Here is a 22,572-nt window from a genome sequence, read left to right as displayed (position 1 = left end):
TGTTTCCTTGCATTTCACAGTTTTGTCATTCAAAATAAACATATATGGTTATATATGTAAAATGGGCTGCTTGACTTTTGTCTCTGACCCTGGGGTTATGTTTGGGCTGTTTAAAATGCTACTAGCTCTTATCTGTGAGGTGGAACCTTTGCCTGAGACTAATTAGAAAATTAAATTAGAAAGTTGTTTGCAGGACATCATGTAGCTGAATTGGATGGCTGTTTTAAGTAACACAGTTAAAGTGAATCCACTTTCAGAGTGATTGTCTTTTCCTGTGATTGTATCTGTGTTACTTAAACTACCCCCAACTACTGAGAGCAGCTTTTAATGAGCAAATATACTTGTATATTGTAGGTTCAAATTTGTCATTTCAGGCCAAAAATTTGGGAGAGATATTAAAACAATCTCACCGATTATGCCATTGCTCCAGATATGGATAACAGCTTTTAAAAGCTGCACTAAACTAATCTGAAAAGTATTATAAATATATTTCCTGTTCAATAAGATGGCCATCCCACGTGATTCTGTTGGGAAACTGTCAGTGAGTCTTGGGGAAATCAGGTAGATGTTTCAAGGAGTAATAACCAGTAAAGAGACGTGTGTGTGTGTGTGCATGCGCATGTATGTTTGTGTTTATTATATATCCTTTTAACTCTCTGGTAAAGGAAAAAGAGAATCACAGCTGTAGAAAATCACTTCTAGTATTGTGTCAGGTGTGTTTTTGTAATGAGGACTAGGATTACTACCATCTAAAACCAGCTAATCTGGCAAACAGTCTCTTGTTTGTGTTCTTGTTAATAGGGGTAGCCAAGCCAATATCTGCTCTTTGCACTAAAGAAAGGAGTGGGTATATAATACTTAGGGGTTACTATTACTGGTTGTTAATTTTTTCCATGCTTGCATTGTTCTTGTTCTGTAGGAAGTGTTGCACAGTACCGGGTAAGGGGAATGGAGAAATCATGTGAATGCAACACATGAAGTGTCTTTTAAGTGTTTTTCAGTAGTACACAAATTTGCAACCACACACTAGCAAAACATCTATTGCAGCACTGAAATTTTGTGTAAACTTTGATCTCGGTAAACTGCTTCCTTTATTACATTATCATTTTCCTTTTTTATCTTGGTAAGAGATGACAAATATATTTGGTACCTGGTTGATTTTCATGACATCTTTGCAAGGCTGGAATAACTACTTGAATTTTGTGGGAGCTACTGCATTGGAAAAAAATGGTTGAGGAGTGATAAATCTGACAATAAAACAGTCTCTGACTGAAATATGCTCAAAAATGTATAAAAAAAGTAGTTTTCACAACTGCTTAAACTGTGCTTGAAATCTGTAATTTTGTATACAGATGACTTAAAATGAAATTCTGACCTTATAATTATGCATACAAACACAGTATTGCCACACTCTCTACATGTATCCCATTCCCAAGACATATTTTTAACATCACTCCCCATAATTTAAGATTGATTTTGCTATTATATAATGCCTTGGTGCATCATGTATTATTGTGGTGGTGTGATGCTTCATGAATTGTCTGCTTACAACCTCCAGATTTTTTTCTAGTTTGTTATAGTAGAAACTATTAATAAAATTGTCTGCACTGTGATAGTGTGCCACATATAATCTTCAGAATTTTGATCTTTACTACCCTGAAATTATTTTTTTGTTTTGCAGTGTATTTTTTTTCATTGTTGCATTTTTTTCTCCTTAATTTTTCACTTCTACATACTGAAATGTTCCTTTATGAAAAGCAGGTGGCATTACAATCAATGATCTTGTTATCTCTTTGTGATGAACTGAACTATGGCATTATATAATACCAAAATATTTTAAATCACGTATATCATATGTGAATAGAGAAGTGCATATTCAGAACTTTCTTCAAAATACCAATTTGTAGCTTTTGGTTTTTCATTTGGTACAATACATGTTGTTGAGCTGTTCCATTTGAGCTTTATAGGTTTCTTTCCCTGTTTTCTACAGTGGTTTGCTATTGGCATATATGTGCTACGGTGTTTTAACTTTTTCTGTGTTAAATTTCAGAATTACAGTTATGGTGGGAGATAACTGCTCAATATAATGCCTACCAATATGTGCTTTGGTCTTTAAATTGTCTCCTTTCTTAATTTTGTTTTCCTTGGAATAGAAGAAAGTTGTGCGGATGGGTGTCTGTAAAAAAAGCTTTTTCTTTCCAAAATTGCAAATTATGAATCAATACGAATCTAATTTGCAGCAGTAATTATCTGAAAAAGTTGCTGGATAGCAAGGCTAAGGTAATATTCTTTCTCCCACTCCAGTGTATTTTACAACACTGTAAAATATTAGTCTCTGCAAGTGGAAAAACATGTATAATGCTACTAGCTTGACTCAACATCCCTACTTTTCTAGAGGCAGATGAGGAAACTGCTTCAGAAGCACTTGAACACCAGAGAAAGTCTTTCATTTTGTTGTGAGGCTGATGCCCTTCTGATTCCTCTTTATTAATATACTGTTTGCTGGTATGTAGGTTAATTATTTGATATTGCAGTCAATGACATGGGATATTAGACAGTCTTCCAACAGAAGTTCCTAATTATAAAGCATTTGCATTGGTTTTATTGCAAATCTTAATTGTAACGTCAAGTTTGGGTGACCCTGCATTTATCCATTTTTGACACATTCTGTGATTTTTATTACCTCTAAGAACCCCTTTTCTATTATATTTTCTGTTTAAATTTCTTTAATATATGTACGACACTGGCTTGAGAAAGTCAATATATAATTATCTATATAATATAAATATATATATTATATAATATAATTTTTATATTGATATAATAATATATCAATATATGAATATTTCTTTCTCAAGGAAAACTCTCTTATTGTTGCTTTTTCCTAGCAATTATCCCCCATAAGTATATCTTACTTGTCAGTCCATCTGTTTCTTGGTATTTTCTTAAAAGGTACTTAAAAGGACTTCAGTGGCTGGGATTGGAAGAAAGCAGGTATTATGTTGTTTATGCATATGCAGTAGAAAATGCATGAAATTGTGAGCATAGGTAATCTTTACTGTTTCTCTGTAGAAAATCCTGAACTGAAGAGCAATTACTAAAATATGAACAGAGATTTTGTGTAGCTAATTAAAATAAAGTCTTGTTTTTAGTAGTTTTCATGGTCAAGAAAATCTGAAAGTGTTACTTTTAAGCAAAAGCTTTGCAGTTAGTAGAACACTTAGAAATACTGATTTCTAATGTGAAGTAGGAAAAAAAATGAAAAAATTGAATAGTTGCATTCATTTGACACATACTTTTCATTGTATTAATTTCCATATGCACTATAAAGCAGTTTTCATGTAAATGGTGAAAAGGACTTGACAGATTTCACTTAGATACTTGAAAGGGATGAGCATTTATGCTTTCAGTTTTTCCCTTTCTTCTAAGGTCTTTCAGTTGCTGCTTTCACAAGTTCTGTGCTTGCCATTAAAATACTTTTCCTTCACACTTGCCAAGTTAGATGCTTGCATCTGACACACAAACAGATCCTTTCATGTTGGTAATTGCAGTAGGTGTGGACATGACTGTGCAGGCTAAAGCAGCTGGGGTAGAGGGGCTGCAATTTGACAAGGTTTTCTTTAAAGAACACACTTTCCAAAACAGATCAAGATTGTAAATGTGAAGGGCCTTCTCAGTGGGCTGTTTCAGGAAAAATGCACAACACTGGGAATAATGAAGTAACTTTGCAGTACTCTTAACCCATCCTTCCATATTTGTGGTAATGCAGGCTCAGTTGCTCCATGGCTTTTTATTTTCTTTTCCCCTACTACCTTTCTTCTTCCTCCTGCTTCCTTTTTCACCTTTATTTCTGCTCTTAGTCATACCTTGCAGCACTTCCCCCACCACGTTCACCTTTTTTTTTGCCAAGTTACACGTGTTGTCTTTGGCTGGATCCACATTAGATTTTGGTATGAAATGTTCAGTTACAGGACACATTGCTTTTATGCAAAACATTTTAATTGCAATTTGAAGTGCATCTACCAGCTGAAGACTATATAAATATGTGGCCATATTAAAACTGGGAAGTCAGGAAAAGATTGTCTTGTATTTTTCTTACTTTCTTCCTAAAAATTTTTTACATGTGTATTTAAAACTCTGGCATTTCAGAGTGGGATTTTTTGGGTTGAATTTTTAATTCCATTTTTAATTCACTTTTCTTGTTCCACTGTTTCATGTTAAGATTGTTACACTGCTGACTGGCATATGAAAGGAGAAATACTTAAACTAAGGTAGCTCAGATACAGTTGTGATTAACTGGACGGTTCAGTCCATGATGTTGGACTGATAGTTCCAGGCTATACAAGCTTTGCTCACCTGCTGTGATAACACAGGTACAAAATGGCAATTTAAATGACAGTATTTTGGAGGATTTCTACTTACTTGGAATTTAAAGGCACATATGTTAAGATACTTGAGCTGTAAAAGGCTAGAAAACAGGATTTGGTAGTTTACATTTCTTTTAAATCTCAATGTAAACTTTTTATGCTAGATTACTAGAAATTGCCCAGATGATGTTTTAAATGATCAGTTTTAAGTGCAGCTTCTGTTTGGTCTGGAGACGCATACGCTGGTTCTGACAAATGATGACAGGTTGGCTTGTGGGGTTGTTGATTTGGTTTGCTTTGGTTGGGTTTGCTTGGTTTTGTGTTTGTTATTTGTAACTGTGACATTTTAATATATACAGATCACTTTATTTTGTTATGGTTGTTTTGTTTCTGTTTCAGTTTATTTGTATTCTAAGGTGGGTGTATCCTTTGTTACTAAGACTTGCTAGGCAATATATGAACTAAACCTTCAGGCATATGTTTGAGGTTCTCATTAATGGTTTTAATTATTTCACTAATGTGGCTGCATTGATAGAAAGGTGTTAAAATGGCATCATCTGCTCTTCAGCAGAGATCAGCTGAAGCAGTTTCTTGTTGGCTTCCTGTGTTTGGAGATAGCTAAAAAATTATAGCAGACCAGAATGCTTTGACTACACTTTTCTGCTTTACCAGTTTCTACCCAAATGCTTGCTGAAATCTAATATTAGAAGCTGAAAAACTTGTTTCAGTTTTTGACACAAATGGAAGTGTTGTTTATATGTGACTGAAAGCCCAATGCCAGGCTCCCCCTGACTTCATCAGGGCTGCAAGCATTCTGAAGCTGGGTTCTAATTTAGCTCAGAGCAGCACATCTGAATCTCCATTTCTAATGTGTAACATGGCAATCTTCTCCAAAGAATTGCATTTCCTCCTTTTTACAGAAGAAAAGAGCAGTTGTTTCTCTGTAGTCTTTAGAACAGAACTATGTTTGAGGAAACTGGAGTTTTCACAAGTCCTTGTACTACAAAAACTTCCCTGAGAGGATTTTGGGTAAAATAGTCATGACACTAAAAAAGGGTGGTTATATTTTCTTGTTTGGTTGGTCACAGGGTTTTCTGAAAACTCTTCATTAATTGCATTTCACAGTGATGACCTCTGGTTAAATTTGTAAGTCTTAACCATTCTGGTGGTGTCAGTACTACAGAAACATATGGGATAAGGTGATAAAGTTCTCTCTCAGATCATGGCCATGCTTAATTTTACCATGGAAAAGTAGTGTGGACCAGTCCTCTAACACCCAATTGCCAGTTCTTCCTGAATTTTCTTTTCATTCTCAAATTTGAGATATTTACAAGTATCTGAAAACTGTGTGTGTGCCAACACTACGGGATACAGAAATGGATCCTCTTCATGAGTATAGATGGATGCTGCAAATAGTCAAAATCCTGACCTTTATGACATGCATAATGAGCAGCATGTTTTGTGTGGGAATGCCCGGCCTACACCATGCTCCTCTAGGTGGGAAACACAATGTTCAGCCTTTTGGTTTTTCAAGTTTCCTTAAGATTTTCCTGTACCCCTGAATTTCATTTGAGAGAAATGCATGGTTGGTGAAGTGAAGTAGGGGAATCTAGCTGGGGAGGCTGGAGACACAGGACTTCATAGTGTAGTGTGTATCAAGTACAGCATCTGCTGGGAGCAGCTGGAATGTGTGTCTTGGAGCAAGGACTGGGGAGGTACCACAGAGCTCCACTCAAAGGCTGCCCTGCAGATCTGCAGCTTCTAGAGTGGGCTGCAGAAATAGCCTAACTTCTTCTGGATAGCTCCTGTTGAGGAGATTGCTGTGCAGGGTAATTTAGTAAAAAGCGTTGAATAGTGTGTCTAGCCAAGAGAAGGTCTTTCTTCCTGAGAATTGTACGTGGAATAAACTGGCCAGGAGACAGACTCCTGTTTTATGCCTTTATTAGGACTCAACCTTGGGGCAGGGGCCTGAGGTGTTACTTGCACCACTGCTGCTCCCACACTGGCAGCTCCAAAGAGGAGGTACCACTCAGCTTTGCAACGCACACTGCAGAGCTGGGGCTTCCATCCTCATAGTAGTAACCAGCAAGGCTGTTGTTCCGGCTCATTGTCCAAGGGGGTCAGTCCTTTCCAGGCCTCTTGCAGTCATGGTGATGCAGGAAGATGGTTTTTAAGCAGGCTGAGGTGATGCAGGAAGACAGTCTTTCATCGTAGCTTGCTAGAATATGTTTCTTTGTCTTTTTATTCCTTCACTAGCTCGTCGTCTTGGTGTCTTGCATGCCTTAGTTTGCATATTACTGGGGCACACAGCCCCCTGGGAGCAGCTTTATTCCATAGTGGCACAGCTCCCTGGGAACAGCTTTGTTACATAGTAACAGGGAAGGGGTAGAGGTATGTCTTATAAGAACTCTTAAAACACTTCAACAACTGGTAAGTAATTAACATTACTAACAACTATCAGGGTAAACAAGGAGTACAACAAACAAGGTTTGCAAATGGGACAAGAACATTAACTGTACACAACTAAACACTTACAGTATTTTAACCAGGGTGGGTTTATTGAGAGATTTTATTCATGACACATGTATGAGACCTTACTGGCTGAGTTAATTTAATAGTTGCCTGTTTAACTAACTCAAGATTTTGGCCTTCCAGACACATCAAAATAAAGAAATGCATGCCGTGACAGTTGCTGACTTGGAAATTCAAAGAACTTTCTCAATTGGCACAGTCAAGTAGGGCTTCAAAACTAGCTGTCATACAGGGTATTTTTCTAAGGGTTTTGATTTCCTTGCAGAGGAGGAATTGAAAGGAATTTACTTTAAACTAATGTATTTTTAAGTGGGAGCAAATTAATAGCTTGATACTAGGTTTTTCCTTTCTCTAGTTCCTTTCAAGTCTCCATTTTTCAATCTGCTTTCTCCTGGTGGAGAGAGCCATGGTTCAAAAAAAATGTTGGCTGGGAAGATCATCCAGTTGAAATGAAATTCCTCTTGACTTTATGCTAATCAATTTATCACTGATTATTTTAATGTGCCTTTTTCTTAAGCTGTTAAATCAGCTCACCATACTAAGAAACCTGAACCTAGGAAGTATTTTAAATAGCAACATCTCAACAGAAGAATTCCATGGTTGATAATTCTGAAATACATTATTTATATCTATGTATAGGAAAGATGAGTCCCTATAGGGATCTCTTCTATCAACTGTGAACATAAGTAGTTAGATATTTCTTACTTAAATTTGGTATTGTATTTTCAGAATTTCATTAGTGGCAGCATCAGAACTTAAGGCAAAAAGAAATCAGGTTGTAATAATGGAAAATAAAGAGAATCATCATGTCAGGCATTCCAAATTCAGTGACTGATAATTCAGGCAGCTTCTGCTTGCATTTAGTAATCATACAATACCTCTTTTTGCCTCTCCTCAGAGCCTTACCTGTGTGAGAATTGCCTTTCAGACTTCCTTAAAGGCTTTGTTTTACCCCAGTGAAATAGAGCAGATAATCTCAGTGCTTAGGCTTTGTGCATCTGTCACCATCTGACTGCACAAAAAAATCTCTAATATTCCTATCTCTGAAATTCCTGTATTCCTAATATTCCTATATACTAGGGTGTATCATGTCAGCATTTGTACAGACAATGTGGGTCTGATAACTTACATTTTTTTCCATGTTAATTGCTCAAGAGATTTTTGGTAATTACAGTGCTTTTGTAACTCTTTGTCTATCCTAAGGAAACTTGTTGACTCCAATCTGTAGATCTTTACCACTTTAGTCCAACAATAAGTGATAATCTCTTGCACAAAACAACAACAAAAAGAAGAAACCTCAACCAATTTTTGTAGCTGTTTTAAGGAAGTAAAAACTCATAATCACGTGTGGGTTTTTTTCCTAGAAAGTATCTTTAAAACCACAGAAATATATAAGACCTCCCCTATTTTTCTCATCATCTAAGGGTAGATGTTGGTGATATCCACAGTCTGACCAGCCAAGGGACAGCAGTTGATCTGGAAGATAAATTTTGTTTGGTGGTAGTGTAGGGGTTTTTGTTATAACATTGAACATAAAACCTGGGCAATAGCTTAAAAGATCCCTTTATGCTCTTTAAAGAGAATGTTAAAAATAGGTTTGCATGTAGAATAATAAATGCTAAAATTTGTCATAATGGGTGAGAATACAATAATGGAATTACTGAATACAACTGGAGTTTTCTGATGGCCTTTGATGTGTTTTTTTAAGAATACAAGTTCCAGTGTAGCTTTCCCTGTTTCTTAATGTGAAGTCAGTGTCTTTATAAGTACACAGGCAAAGCTGTCTCAAGATAAGTAATATATTGTCCTGATGACTGCTCTGTCAGAAAGTTACACCACTATAGAAGAAAGGACAGATTACAACCAGATTAAAATCTTAGGAGTCATAGCTGAACTATACTTCATAACAGCAAATTTTTATACATTTACCTGTAAAACAGCAATATCCTACTATTCATCAGGGACTTCTACTTCTTACAAAGCTGAAAATAATTTAATACTTGTTACTGCAAAGCATTCGTTTGGTTATCGCCCATTTTTCAAGTCCTGGGATATTAGTCTGAAATTACCTTCTCTTGCTCATTTCATCAGTTCTTTTCTAATAAGTATCAATTCTGTGACCTCTCCTTCTGAATGTTCAATGTGTGTCCCTTTCCCACCTGTGTTCCCTGGATTTGCTTTTGCAAAACAAAGGAGTTTTGTTTTTCAGAGCGGGAAGTTCACAGGAAGTGAAACAGGAGGTGTCATTGATCTTACACTGGATGAAGAGGATGACAGCTGTTCTCAAGGTAGGTGAAAAATACATTCTTAGCTGCAGGGATAGTTTAGCTACAAGTGTTCATTCTATGAATGGCAGAAAGGAATAAACTTCTGTTTCTGCTTAGTGGTGTTTCAGCTAGATAGAACTCATTAAAAAAATTCTGTTAGGTGTTAGATAAAAGGAATTTTGACTACAGTCTTAGAGATTTTTACCATTCCTTTAAGCATTAGTGCTAGCTGTGCTTAAATACCTCAGGCTTGGAGAGTAATTTGAGATGTTTGAGTTCTTGATGATGTTTTCGAAAGCTCTTCTAGATGTATTTATTCTTTCTGTTTACTGATTATAATTAAAGACCATTTAAGTCTACAGCTGATATTTAAGCATTAGAGTATGACAGCTTATAATCTTTTGTTTAACTAACACTGTGTGTGCAAGAGTTTAAAGACCAAATGCAAACTGTTGTTTGCTTAAGGACTGTACGCCAAGAGCAGAGTAAATATAATTGTGCTCTTAAGTACTTTGGCAGTTTGGATGCACTTAATCATTTAAAAAAAACACATTTCTTTTTATAGACATATTGTGTAAATGTAGGCCAGTCTAATTATAGTTAGCATTGGATTTGTGAAGAATGATAGTACTTCACAGAAGTACTCTGCTTAAGACCGTGTATTGTGCTGTCATTTTCATTGGAAATAAATAGTATTTCTACTATTGGAGGTAAAATTTTCATTCTGTCTGGTCTCTAAATGCATGTCCCTGTGCTACATTCTGAAGTCTAGCCACCTAGAAGTTTAATTCCTCTGGAAGACCTTGATAGTTATTTCTCTAGCTTGTGCATTCAAATTCCAGACAAACATTCTTAATAGCTTGACTTGCTTTGCATTTGTATTACACAAATATAGAAAATCATTTTGGCATGTGGTAGCATTTTTTCCAGTGAGAAATAAATAATAGAGTTAGAAAATGGTTTGGGTCAGAAGAGATCTTTAAGGTGATCTCATTCCAACCCCCCTTGCCATGGGCAGGGATACCTCCCACTAGACCATGTTGTGCAAAGCCCTATCCAGCCTGGCCTTGAACATTTCCATGTGATGTTATCACCAAAAAGGGAGTGTGTGGGGTATGCAAGTATTAGGGAAGCATGATGCAATTCAGATAGCTGACGGTCTGGTTCTCCTATCAGTAGAGGATATGTGGTGCAGAGTGAATTGAGTATGAGCCAACAGTGTGTTCTCATTTCAAGTATTCCCCCAAACTGACACTGGTGGAACCATAGCTGAAATAGGGTGTCCAGTTTTGGCTCCCTCTTCTTCAAGCTCAGAAGAGTTGTGGTAGCACTGGAGAGGCCCTCACTGATAGTGACGATGGTGAGGGCCTGGAGTGCATGACCTGTGAGAGGAGATGAACAGACCAGGGCATGTTTGGCAAAGAGCTAAGCAAGAGACAGTGTAAGAGCAGCTACTTGGAGAATAGTTTAAAAAAATGATGGAGCACAACTCTCTTCAGCAGTGCCAAATGTTACATTAACGGGCAGTCGCCATGAACTGCAAGTTCAGGAAGTTCAAGTTCAGCTTGAGGAGGAAAGAAGTCACCACAGTGGTACAGAGAGGAATGGTAGAAACTGCCCTATTGAATGTTTTTGAGATTCACCAGGGCAAAACCACAGATAATTTGAATAAGTTGTTATTGACGGTCCAGCTTCAACAAGAAATTGGACTGCACAGCCGCCAGAGGTCCTTTTCAGCCAGGATTTTGACTTGATGAGCTGAGTGTCAGAATAGCTGAGGCAATCAAGTTTTTATCACTGTCATCTCTTCTGAGGGTTAGTTCTCCAAAAGATAAAAAGGTGATTGCTTGGAACTGTGCAAGCCTGTCAGGTAAGGTTATCCTCCCCAGTCCTATTTAATATTCTGTAAAAGACACCCAGCAGATAGATTAAAATGAATTTGTGGTATGTTTTAAAATAGCATGTCACAGTATTTTAATATATTTCACATAATATTTTTCTATCTAAAAGTTTCTGAAAGTAGCATTTTCCAGAGAGCTTTTTTCTTCCTAATGCATTAAGTAGATGTTCATCTCACAATTGCCATAGAAGATCAATACCACAGTTGCACATACAACTGTAAGACTGCTTCTCTAGGTAGGAATGCTACAGAGTCATAGCTCCTTTGCACAGCTGAATTCTTTTTCAGTTTCTTTGCTGGCACTTGAGCCAGTATCTTAAAAAATTGTGCAGTGGGATATTATGAGATTCTTTCCCCTTAGCTGTTAGGTGTTGGAATATTGTCCTTCTGCTAAGAGGAAAGTTAGTGGAGTACTTTCATGCTGGGTTAGCTCCTGTGTATCTCTTCACTGCAAGCCAGAAACTGATAGTCTGAAGCCAATGCAGGTTAGTTCATATTTAGAATTTGTGTAGAGTCAGTGGGGTTTTTTTAATATAAGCTGTAGAAACATAGGAAACCCTATTAAAAGCTTGAATCTCACCATGTAGTGAGAACACAGCACTAGGATTTTTGAGCAAGTTTCTCAGGAATGTGTTCTGATAACTTCAAGGTTAAACAGAGGAAGAGTACACAGCTTTTGCGTGATCATAAGCAGCTATATATAGATGCTATACCTTTGGCCAAGTATTTTTTTCTGCAGCACTTTGTTTATAACAAATGTGGAGCAGGTTTTATTTTCTCCTAGATTTACACAACCTCAGGATAGAAAATACTTCCAGCCTTATGCTGTTTCCTGCAGGAATACTAGCTCAATACTAATTAAAATTGAAGAGCAACATAGTGTTGTTGGGAACACTCAATGCCTGATTATTTTCTTTACAGCATTGTCACCCACATGAAAAGTAAACCTAATTCTGTTACTTGAAAAAGGTATTTAAACAGATCTTAATATCTACTAATATCTAATAATACCTTCTGATTTGTGCAAAAATTGTGAATGAAAAGGGTATGTACTTTTTAAGAAACCTTGTTAAGAGTAATCTAGATACTTTGCTGTCTGCAAGTATCTTGCAGTACTTGCACTTTGGACTTCGCTGGCCTTTTTATAAAAGGATCATCAAATTATTTTGTATGAATATTGAAACAATAGATTTAGTCTAAAGTAGGTCTGTAGTCTAAGAAAAGATATGTAAGTGCTCTTAAATTAAAACAGCTATGTTCTGTTTCTTATCATTTTGTAGGAAAAATTATTAAATACACAATCTTTTTTTTTATTTTATTAGGTGTTTTATGTAGTTAACAAATCTATAGTTCTCTGGATAATTTTTTTCTTACTCTTGAATGTGCCTGTGGCATGCTTGCTGTTCTGTAATCCAACTATACCCGTTATGAACTACAACACTGTTCAAAACTCCTTTGTGCTATAACTGCAGTGTTATAGACTGTTTCTGGCATGGAAATTAGTCCCTCTGTTAGATCAGAAGTTTCACTTACACCTCCAGTAGTAACAATTTCCATTTTATGCTCATTTGCCTATTTTTCTGTCTCCTCTAAATCCACATTTGTTGTGAATATGATGCTGTGTTCATTTAGTTAGTATTGGAAACTGTTCCATAATGACTTTTAACCTTAGTCCTGTGCTTACTGTGTACCCAGTCTTCCTTGCGGTTTTGTTTTTTTTTTTTACTTAAATAACTTTTGCTGTTTGTTTCCATTTATTTAATGAAGTCTAGTTAGTTATCAGTCATCATTTCCTGTGGGTGGTGCAATGCTGACCTAGTTTCCAGTCACTGGAATGTCAGCGGGGCTCTTCTTGATTTGTCAAGGGTAAATGAACTTGCTCTGTGTGAAATGAAAAACAAAAGCAAAACTGGAGAAGCCCTCAAATTAGTTCAGACTGTCATCTTTCCTTGAACCACATTTACAGCAGTAGGGTGTAGAGGTTTTTTCTTGTTGGATTGTAAGTGCATCTTCTAAGTCATGACTAAGAATGTACTCTTGTCACTGAAATTACTCAGTGGTAGTGGAGATGTGCATCAGTCTGTAAGTATTTGAAGTAAACAGATGTAATACATGTCTGTAGGAATCTCTTCAGAGTCAAGTAGTTTATTGAACACTGGGAAATCTCTCATAATCATGGACAATAAAAAAAGCTTGAACCAATCACAAAGCATGTTAGTTGATCAAAGAGCAGGAAGGATCTCACCTTCTGTTTTCAAAATGAACAACAGTGTATTTTCATCCAATAGCTTCAGTGAAGTAACCTGGCTGTTGAGTCTACAGAAAGACAATATGGGCTGCAATTGATACTGTGTTTTATTTTTGAGGTCTTGAATTTGGGGATATGGTCTAGGGCTGATTATGCTGGTGCTGGGTTCATGGTTGGAGTAGATGATCTTGAAGATCCCTTCCAACTTTGATGATTGTGATTCTGTAATTGTGTCTCATAGAATCATACAGCAGTTTGTGAAGGGTACTGCTACTTCAAGCTATTAGCAGCTAATGTTAAACACAGCTTAGTGAGACCATCAGAATAGTCTCAAACTGCTAAAAATCCTATCATTTTGAGCTATGCTGGCATTAACCCTATTCTTAATGCTTTGAAGTCTAGTTGGTCTATTTAATTGAAGATTTTAAATGTGGTCTTCACTTTATTTTATATATTCTCAAGAGTAAAATGAGTATTTACATATTTTCATCTTTATAGTCTAAGCTCTTTAACTAAACTAGTGGCTGATGCATGTATAGTTTTATTAGGGAAGAATCCTTCTGAGTGACTGCCCTTAAAATCTACTCTTTTATCTTGTGTTTTTTAGTTCTTCCAGGGTGTCTTCTCTGCCCATTAGTGCTTTAATGTCCTGATGAAAGCTTCTCAATTCTTCTTTATTCAACTTGTGTAAAGTCTTGATTAGATACAGACTTGTACTCTAATGAATATTTTATGTAGTCACAAATAAACTAAAGCAGGAAAAAGTATTGTTCTAGTAAACCACAGATACAGGCAATATTTGTCAGTATCACAAGTCAGTAAGTCATGTTAAGGAGGGTGTCAGTGTGATTAGACAAATTTTCTTTTTAAAGTTTTCTATAAATAATAAAGCGATTTCTCCTTTTTAAGTAAATACTGTGAAAATTCAAAATAGCAGCAAGAGGACTGACTAACAGATTGAACAAAGGAAAGAGCAAAAAAAAAGATGTAAACATCAAAGGTAGACAAGGCTTATTTAGGGAACTAAATTTGAATACTGCAGTGTTTAGGCCTTTAAAGGTTTTAGGATTTTTTTTATTAATAAAAACTTTTAAAGACTTTGGCACAGTATTCCATTGAATTCATGTTTCCAAATTGCTCCAAATATGCACACTTCATGATAATAGAATAAAACATTGTGGAGTGTGTCTGGGCAGAGGAGACTGTGGTGATGAATGCAAAGAGAACTAAATGAGTTTTCTGCAGATTTGTTTGCATAAGCAAAAAAGGTCAGAGAAATGTCACGCTTGGAATATCCTCACCAGTCTGTAAATGGGAGAGGGAGGAAAGGATTGTAAAACTTTGTGATGCTTGAAACTGTGATTCAGAAATTAAGATTTCTGTTTGTTATTGTCTATATATATTATTTTAAAGCAGATGGCAAGAAGCAGAAGCAGAACCAGAGCCAGGCGCCTGTGACAGGACTGAGCATACCCACCCAGCCCTTGACTCGACCCCTGCAGCCTTTGCCACCTTTGCAGCCAAGCCCTGTGCAGCAGCCAGGTGTGACAACAAGTGGCCCTTCCCAGACCACTATCCATGTATTACCCACAGGTAATTTCATTGAACATCACTTTGTGAGTGCAGTGGCTGCTTTTTTCCTTGAATTAGACTGCTGTGTGCTCTACACTGTGATAATCTTTAATAAAAAGTGAATATTCAGAATGTTTGAGTCACTTAATAATCTTCCATTCTAGTCAGTTTCCCCTGTAGCATTTTTTGTTTTAAACAGATAAAGGGGAAAGATAGTACGATTGATTTGGAAACAATTCAGGATCAGTGTAATTCCATGGAGAGGAAGAAATCCTGCTAAGGATGGTCATGGAAATTATTAAATACACTATTGTTGGTAAAAATGAAGGAGAAGAAACTGTACCTCCTTTAAGTAATGGGGGAAAAAACATCATCTGTAGTAGTAGAGATGGTCAATGACACCTGTTTCTTCTTCCATCATGGCCCAATCTTTACAGCACAGAGCTTATATTTATATGGTTATCAGAAGGCACCATGTTTAATTCCAGATGGTTAGAACTCAGTTCATTGGATGGTAATGGTGACTGTACATGTCAGTCAAAACTTTTCTCTCTAACAATGTTTACATACATTTTCTACTGATTCTTATGGAACAGATGCCTTGTTGTTACAGGTGCACTTGTTTTTGTCCCCAAGAATATTTTGTCATCTTAATGAAGTTTTCATTTTCAAGATGTTTTTGCATGGGAACTTACCAGGTTAGCTGCTGGCTATACTTAGCCAAAGTAACAAGGCCTGAACCATAATTTTACAAGGCCTTTCTTTTGTAAGGTTTTACCTATACGTGACAAGTATCAGCATTGCTGCTATGTCTGTTCCTGTGCACTTGGCAATTAATGCTTTTGGCAGAGGGAATGGTTAACATTTGGGCTAACATTGAAGTTCTAGCCCTAGGTACATACTACTTTCTAGTGTGATTGTTTTCCCTTTTCTAAAGAAATGTAGATCCTCTTATTTTCTTTTTTTGAAATTCTTTTTCCGTATATGATTGCTGAAGATTAGTTGACATTGGAAGTATCTTATGACTGCTGTGTTCTGCAGACTCTTTGGTAGATTTTATATTCTTCCACTGTCTTTACACACAGGACCTTTGCAGGGAGTGGGGGAGATATTATATTTATCTTTTCTGTTAGGAAGCTGTATATATATTGACCTTAATATTTCATGTGAAAATACTGTTTAGACTGTTTTCACTTTTCTTGCAGTACCCAAAGCAGACAGAGACGGTTTTTATTTTACGTGGCTCAGATGAGTCAGTTTTCCAAAGGAGATGTGTACTCTGGAATAGGCATATGGCTTTGAGTCATGGAATTCAGGTTTAGGGTGTGCTCTGTCTTTTTTTTCAGCTTCGACAACAGTGAATGTAACTCATCGGCCCATGGCTCCAGCTGTTCCCAAGCTTCCAATCCCAAGAACCCCTGGTAATCATCAGGTGGTCTATACCACTATTCCTGCACCACCAGCTCAGAATCCTGTAAGAGGAGCTGTCATGACCAGCCCAGGGTTAAGGCCAGTCACCCCACAGACTGGAGGTAGGGGATGGTTCCTTCCATGCGCTTCTTACTGTGACACAGCTTGGTACATTATACCTGATGGATTTAGGTTTTTGATTTGGGTTTGTTGTTTGGTCTTTTTACAATGCTGATCCTAGTTAGAGAGGTTAGGGTTTTTTTCCCCAACTTACAGACTTGAGAAAATTCTTAGGCTACTAAGAAATTCTGCTTGCAGCTATGTGAATGAGGAAAAATTGGATTTAAATCATCCCAGGCACCAGCTCTCCCAATTAAGCATCTGTGGTTGACATGCTCCATACTTTACAAGGCAGTGGAAGTAATATGACAAGTGCCACTGTTCTGAGAAAGAGACCATTTTTTTTATTATGGTGGAAGTTTAAAACATACTTGTGTAGAAAATCATGTTTGATTTCCTGTCTAAAAGTTACATTTGTATCAGGCATCCTAATGCAATTCCTTAACAATCTCTGATGTCCTGTGTTTAGCAGATTTCCTTCCTTTCTCAAGGCCTGAAGAGATGAAATTTCTCACCGGATGTATCAGAAATTGATACATGCTTGAGTTTCACTGAGTAAAGATGTTGGCAAGTTCCCCTTGACTTTGCAAAAGCATACCTGATACCTTCTCCTGGCAGCAAATTCATTTTCTGAAATGAGCAATACATGTCAAAAATAAAGAACTTAAATGATATTTTGTTACAAAGTGGTGGATTTAAACTGGTTTTTTGGGGTTTTTTTATTCCCCACAAATTCTACACTGGTTATTTTAACACCTTTATGTTTAACATAAATTCCCCTGTTTTATGAATATGTGCCTACTTTTGTGATACTCTGGTACTGATGCTGCTACTGATCTACATTGGTTTATATTATCATTGCAACAGCCTTTAGTGCCAGTAGCAGATGTTTCTTGAGTAAGACTGCTGCACTTTGTCTTTGAAAAATTGACTGTGAGAACTCCTCCAAAGTGTTTTGTAAATTGCAGTTTTGTACTTCTGCCTCGAGTAGTATCCCTACCTAGAAGTGATGCTGTGTTTGTATCTTGTATCTTATTTAAGACATTTCTGACCATTTGCAGATGGTTGTAATTTCCTGAGACAGAACTGCAGTTATACTAAACCAGCTTATCTTACCAGGTTCTCACAGAGTCAAACTAGCCAGCTCAGGTGACACTTTATCCTACAGGAATTTGCACAGCTTCATCAGCTTCTTAGAGAGATTCTAATAAGAAAAAGATATAAAGCACCTACACAGTGTTTAGCACTTTATAATTAAAGCATTAAGATTTAGCACTCTTGAGCTCCCTGCCTTGGACTCACAGATTTCATAGACTTCTGACACTCTTCCCCTATGGATTGTAGTTTAATGAGTGTTTATAAAGAGAAGAAATTACCATTCAATAGCTGTGGTTTCCTGATAATGTGTTGCTCGGTGAGCTTGTCTTCTGGAGTATTAGACTGCTACAGTCTCACATGTGTGGAACTAGGGTGTCATAGAGATTGCCCCAAATCTTGCATTTTTAGACAGAAATGGAGGGACAACCTGGGCAATCCGTAACGAGCAAAAGCTTTGAGTACACAGAACATACAAGTTCCAACAGTGAATAGATAGTGTTACTTAAGATAATTAGATGTGGTATAAAATGAATGAAAACTTGATAGCTTGCAAGACTTTTGGATATTTTTTACAAGGCTATAAAACTGTCCAGTTTATTCCTGCCAGGCAGGTCAGTTTGCTGTGGGAATGACTGAAATGATTATGCCTGTGAGTTGCATCCCTCATGAAGTCTGTTCTCTGAGGGAGGACAAGCTTCTTGGACAGTGACAGCTTTCTCTGCTTTCAGTGCCATCCACAGAACAGCCTTCTGAGTGGATAACATTTGCTGCAGGAGCATTTCTCTTTTCCTTTCTGAATCCCAAAATGATGTAATTGTTCTTCTCAGAATTAAGCTCCTTATATCTCCCACACTTCTCCTCAGCCATTTCTTTCATGCTGCAAGGTGCTAAAACAACATTCTGTCCCCTCTGCAAACACAAGCACTTGCTGTCTCCCACTTTTACAGCTTCAGGGGATGGCAGGTGATTTTGTTGTTATGCAGTGCTTCATCAGTCTGCTGGCAGCTGGAGCAGTCTGTCTGAAATTTGGCTTCATCCAGCTCAACCAAGGAGTTGTCTTCCAGTGTTCTGTTTGGCTGCCTGTAAGTATTGACTACTCACAGTGTTGGTTGTGCTCCTTGCAGGTGTGACCGTGCGAATGCCTCAGACAACCTACGTGGTGAACAACGGGCTGGCTCTGGGCTCTGGAGCTCCTCAGCTCACGGTGCACCATCGACCGCCACCAACGCACACTGTGAGTGGGGCTTTCCAACCACCTGATGCTATGTACAGCCTTGTCTCTGCACTGGGACTCTCAGGCTGCTCTTAGTGTGAGCTGTGGAATAGTGAAATGCCTTGTTGACACTTCTCAGTTAATTCTCATGCATGGCACCGCCCAGTCACCTACAGCAGCTGCTGCCCAGAATGGTAAAAGCTGTGCAGTCTGTTAGCTCACCCTGGCCTTCTCCAAATTACCAGGAGAACATACTGGAAATTGGTGCATGAGTTGTCTGCAGGTGACTCATGGAGTCAAGGGTACAGAAGAACTGCCAGTAAAAAGTTTAGTCATGGTTTGGCTATGAATTGGATGACCAGTTTTCAGTAGAGCTGTTTGCAAGACTGAGGTAGGAAAACAAGGAACAGACCAAATCTCCAAGGTTGCCAACTCCCAAACTACAGAGGTTTTTAGTCAGTGTTGAGGGTAATTACTTCTGCATCACCTAAAACCCCTTTTGGCAAGAATTTGAGAATTTTCTCTGACTCGTTTAATTTCATTTCAGATACGTTGCCTGTAAACTCACTATTGGGCAGTCACATTACTTATGGTGTCCTGAAATGGTACATATATTACCAAGAAGGTGGCTTACCATCCTTTCAGTCTAGACACCATCAACTTAATGCACTCTCCAGTGACAAATAACGAGAATAAATGAAGCAAGTATCACACAGATCACTTAAGATGCCAAAAACTACTCCAGATTCTGACCTGAAAGATCTCAGGCTTGAAGCACTGTAACCACATTGCTACATTCATCTTAGTTATAATGAGAGACCTAGGACTGTTTTTGCAGTATAAAAGAAATATCACTGGAAAGACATATTTGTGCCCTCATTTCAAAATTTTCAGTAAGGTGAGGCTGAGCTTTTGTGATCAGTTTAAGGTGGGATCTTAAATTCTATGTGGCATCACTGCCCTTTCTTCCATTTGTGACTGAACACCTGTCTGTAGATAAGATGAGCTGTCAGCTCATCATAGGGAAATTACTGTGGCAGTGATCATTTGTACAACTAGGGATTTATATGAGAATAACTTAAGAATTTATGGCATCCTTGGTCCCACCCCTTCTCATCATTTGCTGCTGCTGCCTTGCCTCTGCACGCAGGACTGAGAGTTGTGATGGCTGGGTGATTGCAGGCTCATCTGCTTCCAGTTACCTGGGGAATGATGAATTAAAGCATCCTTTCATTAATGTAGATTCTGACCTTTCCCTTATTCTCACTGCTTAGGAGCCACCACGCCCCATACATCCCGCCCCACTTCCAGAGGCACCACAGCCACCACGTCTGCCCCCTGAAGCTGCCAACACTTCTCCACCTCAAAAGCCACAGCTGAAGCTGGCCCGGGTACAGAGCCAGAATGGGATTGTGCTGTCATGGAGTGTGATGGAGGTGGACCGGAGCTGTGCCACTGTGGACAGTTACCACCTGTATGCCTACCACGAGGACCCCAGTGCCACCATGCCCTCGCAGTGGAAGAAGATCGGGGAGGTGAAGGCGCTGCCGCTGCCCATGGCGTGCACTCTGACACAGTTCGTGTCCGGCAGCAAATACTACTTTGCAGTCCGGGCTAAGGATATCTATGGACGCTTTGGACCCTTCTGTGACCCCCAGTCCACAGATGTGATCTCTTCCCAGAGCAGTTAAACTAGAGCTCTTTGGACCCTTTAAACCTGTCCTGCTATCAAGAATTACCCCAATTTTGGGAGGAATTGATCCCATGCATGTAATTCACCTTTAAAACCACTTTGTGGGATTATTTTAGACAGCTGTGTGATACACTACATGCATTCAGAACCAAAAGAAAAATAAAGTCTGACCTGCAGCAAGAGAGCCTGTTTTTTCTAAGTAGTTCATGTCATTGGCCATTTGAAAATTTTTGTTTTCCTTCCATGACATTCTACCTAGATACCTACTATCCTTTATCCAAGAGCATCCTGAATGCCTAAGATTCTGCTTCAGAGTGGAAAGGAAATAGTAAATTGCAGTTTGTCTGAAGTAAAACATACACATCTGTGATGTCTATTGAGACATCAACACAAGGGCAAGAATGATCTGCCTCTTGCCCCCCAGCATTCTGTGAGCAGGCTGTGACATGAAGGGTGATTCAAGGTCTTTTTTTGTACTGGTACATTGAGTGATCTGGTCTTACCTTGCAAACTGTAATAAGCTCTCTGAGGGGAGGAGGGAAGGGAACTTGAGTCTGGCCAGGAACCCGTGTAAATTTGGAGGTTCTGGAAAAAAAAATAATACATCATCCCACAAACCTCCCACCTCTTCTAAGTAAGAATGCTCCTCTATTTTCACCATCCTCCCCTACTCACCCTGGGAGCATTCCCTGATGAGATCTGAAACTGGATTGTAAAGACTGTATTCACACTTCTCTACTTCAGACTATTTCTCTGCCCCTCCCCTCATGCATCCATCCCTATTTTTTAGATTTATTTTGTGCCTTAAAGAATAATTTCAGAAATAAAATGTAGCCAGATACCTTGTGCTGTTCTTTTATTTGCTTGGAGTTATTTTTCCCTTTACCCTTCTAGTCTTTCATTAGTGCTTCTCATTTTCCAGGCCTGCAGTAATTACTATTTCTGTAAAGACAAGAAAGTGTAACATCTGCTGATGATGAATTTGTTCTTATCCTGCAGTATCACTCAACCCTTTCCTTACTGTACTTCTTGAGTAGTTGTTTTTGTCCTGTCCAGAATATTGAGTATACAGACATTATTTTCCTCCAGAGCTTTTTCTGGTTCTTTTGGGAAAGCTGTATGCTGCAATTCAGCCAAAGAAGAAACCCCTGTGGCACGGTGCCATGAAAGCTTCTACCTGTTTGCACTTGTTTGGATGCTCACTGAGTACAAAAGGAGGAGCTGGCTTCCCTCTCCCCTTACTTGCCTGCCCCTGCAGAAAGCACACTTCCAGTGTGCTTCTCTCTCCCCTTACTTGCCTGCCCTGCAGAAAGCAAACCACAACCAAGGGCGTTTAGAAGCCATTTTAGACACTAGCCTAAAACTTGTGAGCAACTGCAAATGTTAATAATGCTTTCATGATGCTTCTGAGCTGAGAAAAATTGGTGCATCTCCTTGGCTGTCATTGACACATTAAATTTGCTTTTTGCAGAACAAAACTGTAATGCACCTGGACAAGAAAGTAGATGCAAGGTGTTCATTTTGGCAATTTTCAGTTGCATTCATGCCCAGTACAACCAAACAGTGGGTTTAGAGGGGAAATATATTTTTTTTTTTTTAAATCCACCATATAGCAAAGCTGCAGAGTATAACACTTTTTTATTTCAATGTTCTCTCTCAAAACCAACACGTTGAAGTGTGAAGCAAGACTGAAATGTCAGAGAAGTTAAATCTCCAAACAAGGCAGATGAAATATGCTATGAGATTATGGGTTCTGTAGCTGTTGTTCTTTTAGAACCTTTACACTGAAAGAAATGGCAGTGTAGACCTCTGTCTGGTTTACTGTGCTAATGTAGCCGGGAGTGTCACTTCTCAGGTGGATATTCTCTGTATGGAAACTTGCATTTAAAAGTATAGCAGTTCTGTTGATTTAGGCAAGCAAAAGTTCTGGCTAAATCCAAGTATCCTTAGAGAAGATTCATGCTGTGTATGAACAATGTGTAACCTTTCCTTTGAACTGCAGTTGTCCCTGTATTTCTGGTGCTAATTATCAAAAAATGCCTTGAACTTTTCTGTGTTTAAGTAGATGTTTTGTTTGCTTATTTCAAGGAATAATTACTTAATAATGCATTTAGTCTATTTATGGAAATAGACTAAATTTGAGGTCTTATAA

General features: G+C 38.1%; 2 protein-coding genes across 4 annotated transcripts in view; one reads left to right on the top strand and one right to left on the bottom strand.

The window, feature by feature from the left end:
• ATF7IP (activating transcription factor 7 interacting protein) overlaps positions 1–20,604 on the top strand; it is a 79,267-nt gene extending 58,663 nt beyond the window's left edge. The window contains exons 11-15 of one of the 3 annotated variants that reach the window (XM_014256612.2): positions 9,109–9,187; positions 14,731–14,907; positions 16,233–16,418; positions 18,639–18,748; positions 20,002–20,604. In XM_014256612.2, coding sequence (XP_014112087.2) covers positions 9,109–9,187; positions 14,731–14,907; positions 16,233–16,418; positions 18,639–18,748; positions 20,002–20,418 — 969 coding nt within the window. In that variant the 3' untranslated portion in view covers positions 20,419–20,604. Of the gene's footprint in view, positions 1–9,108; positions 9,188–14,727; positions 14,908–16,232; positions 16,465–18,638; positions 18,749–20,001 lie in introns of all 3 variants that reach the window. The other 2 variants (XM_014256611.2, XM_088055148.1) reach the window with 2 other exon arrangements.
• The window catches only part of PLBD1 (phospholipase B domain containing 1), a 47,032-nt gene continuing 43,231 nt past the window's right edge, over positions 18,772–22,572 (bottom strand). The window contains exons 11-13 of the transcript XR_015772490.1: positions 21,263–21,362; positions 20,924–21,005; positions 18,772–19,929 (exon numbers count right to left, since the gene is read on the bottom strand). The gene's annotated coding sequence lies outside the window, so the exon portion shown is untranslated. The remainder of the gene's footprint in view (positions 19,930–20,923; positions 21,006–21,262; positions 21,363–22,572) is intronic.

Source organism: Pseudopodoces humilis, chromosome 5 (assembly GCF_049639895.1).
Source record: "Pseudopodoces humilis isolate 2021_Gansu_Grassland_sample_001 chromosome 5, ASM4963989v1, whole genome shotgun sequence".
Taxonomy (NCBI): Eukaryota; Metazoa; Chordata; class Aves; order Passeriformes; family Paridae; genus Pseudopodoces; species Pseudopodoces humilis.
This window is presented reverse-complemented; position numbering and strand designations above follow the sequence as displayed.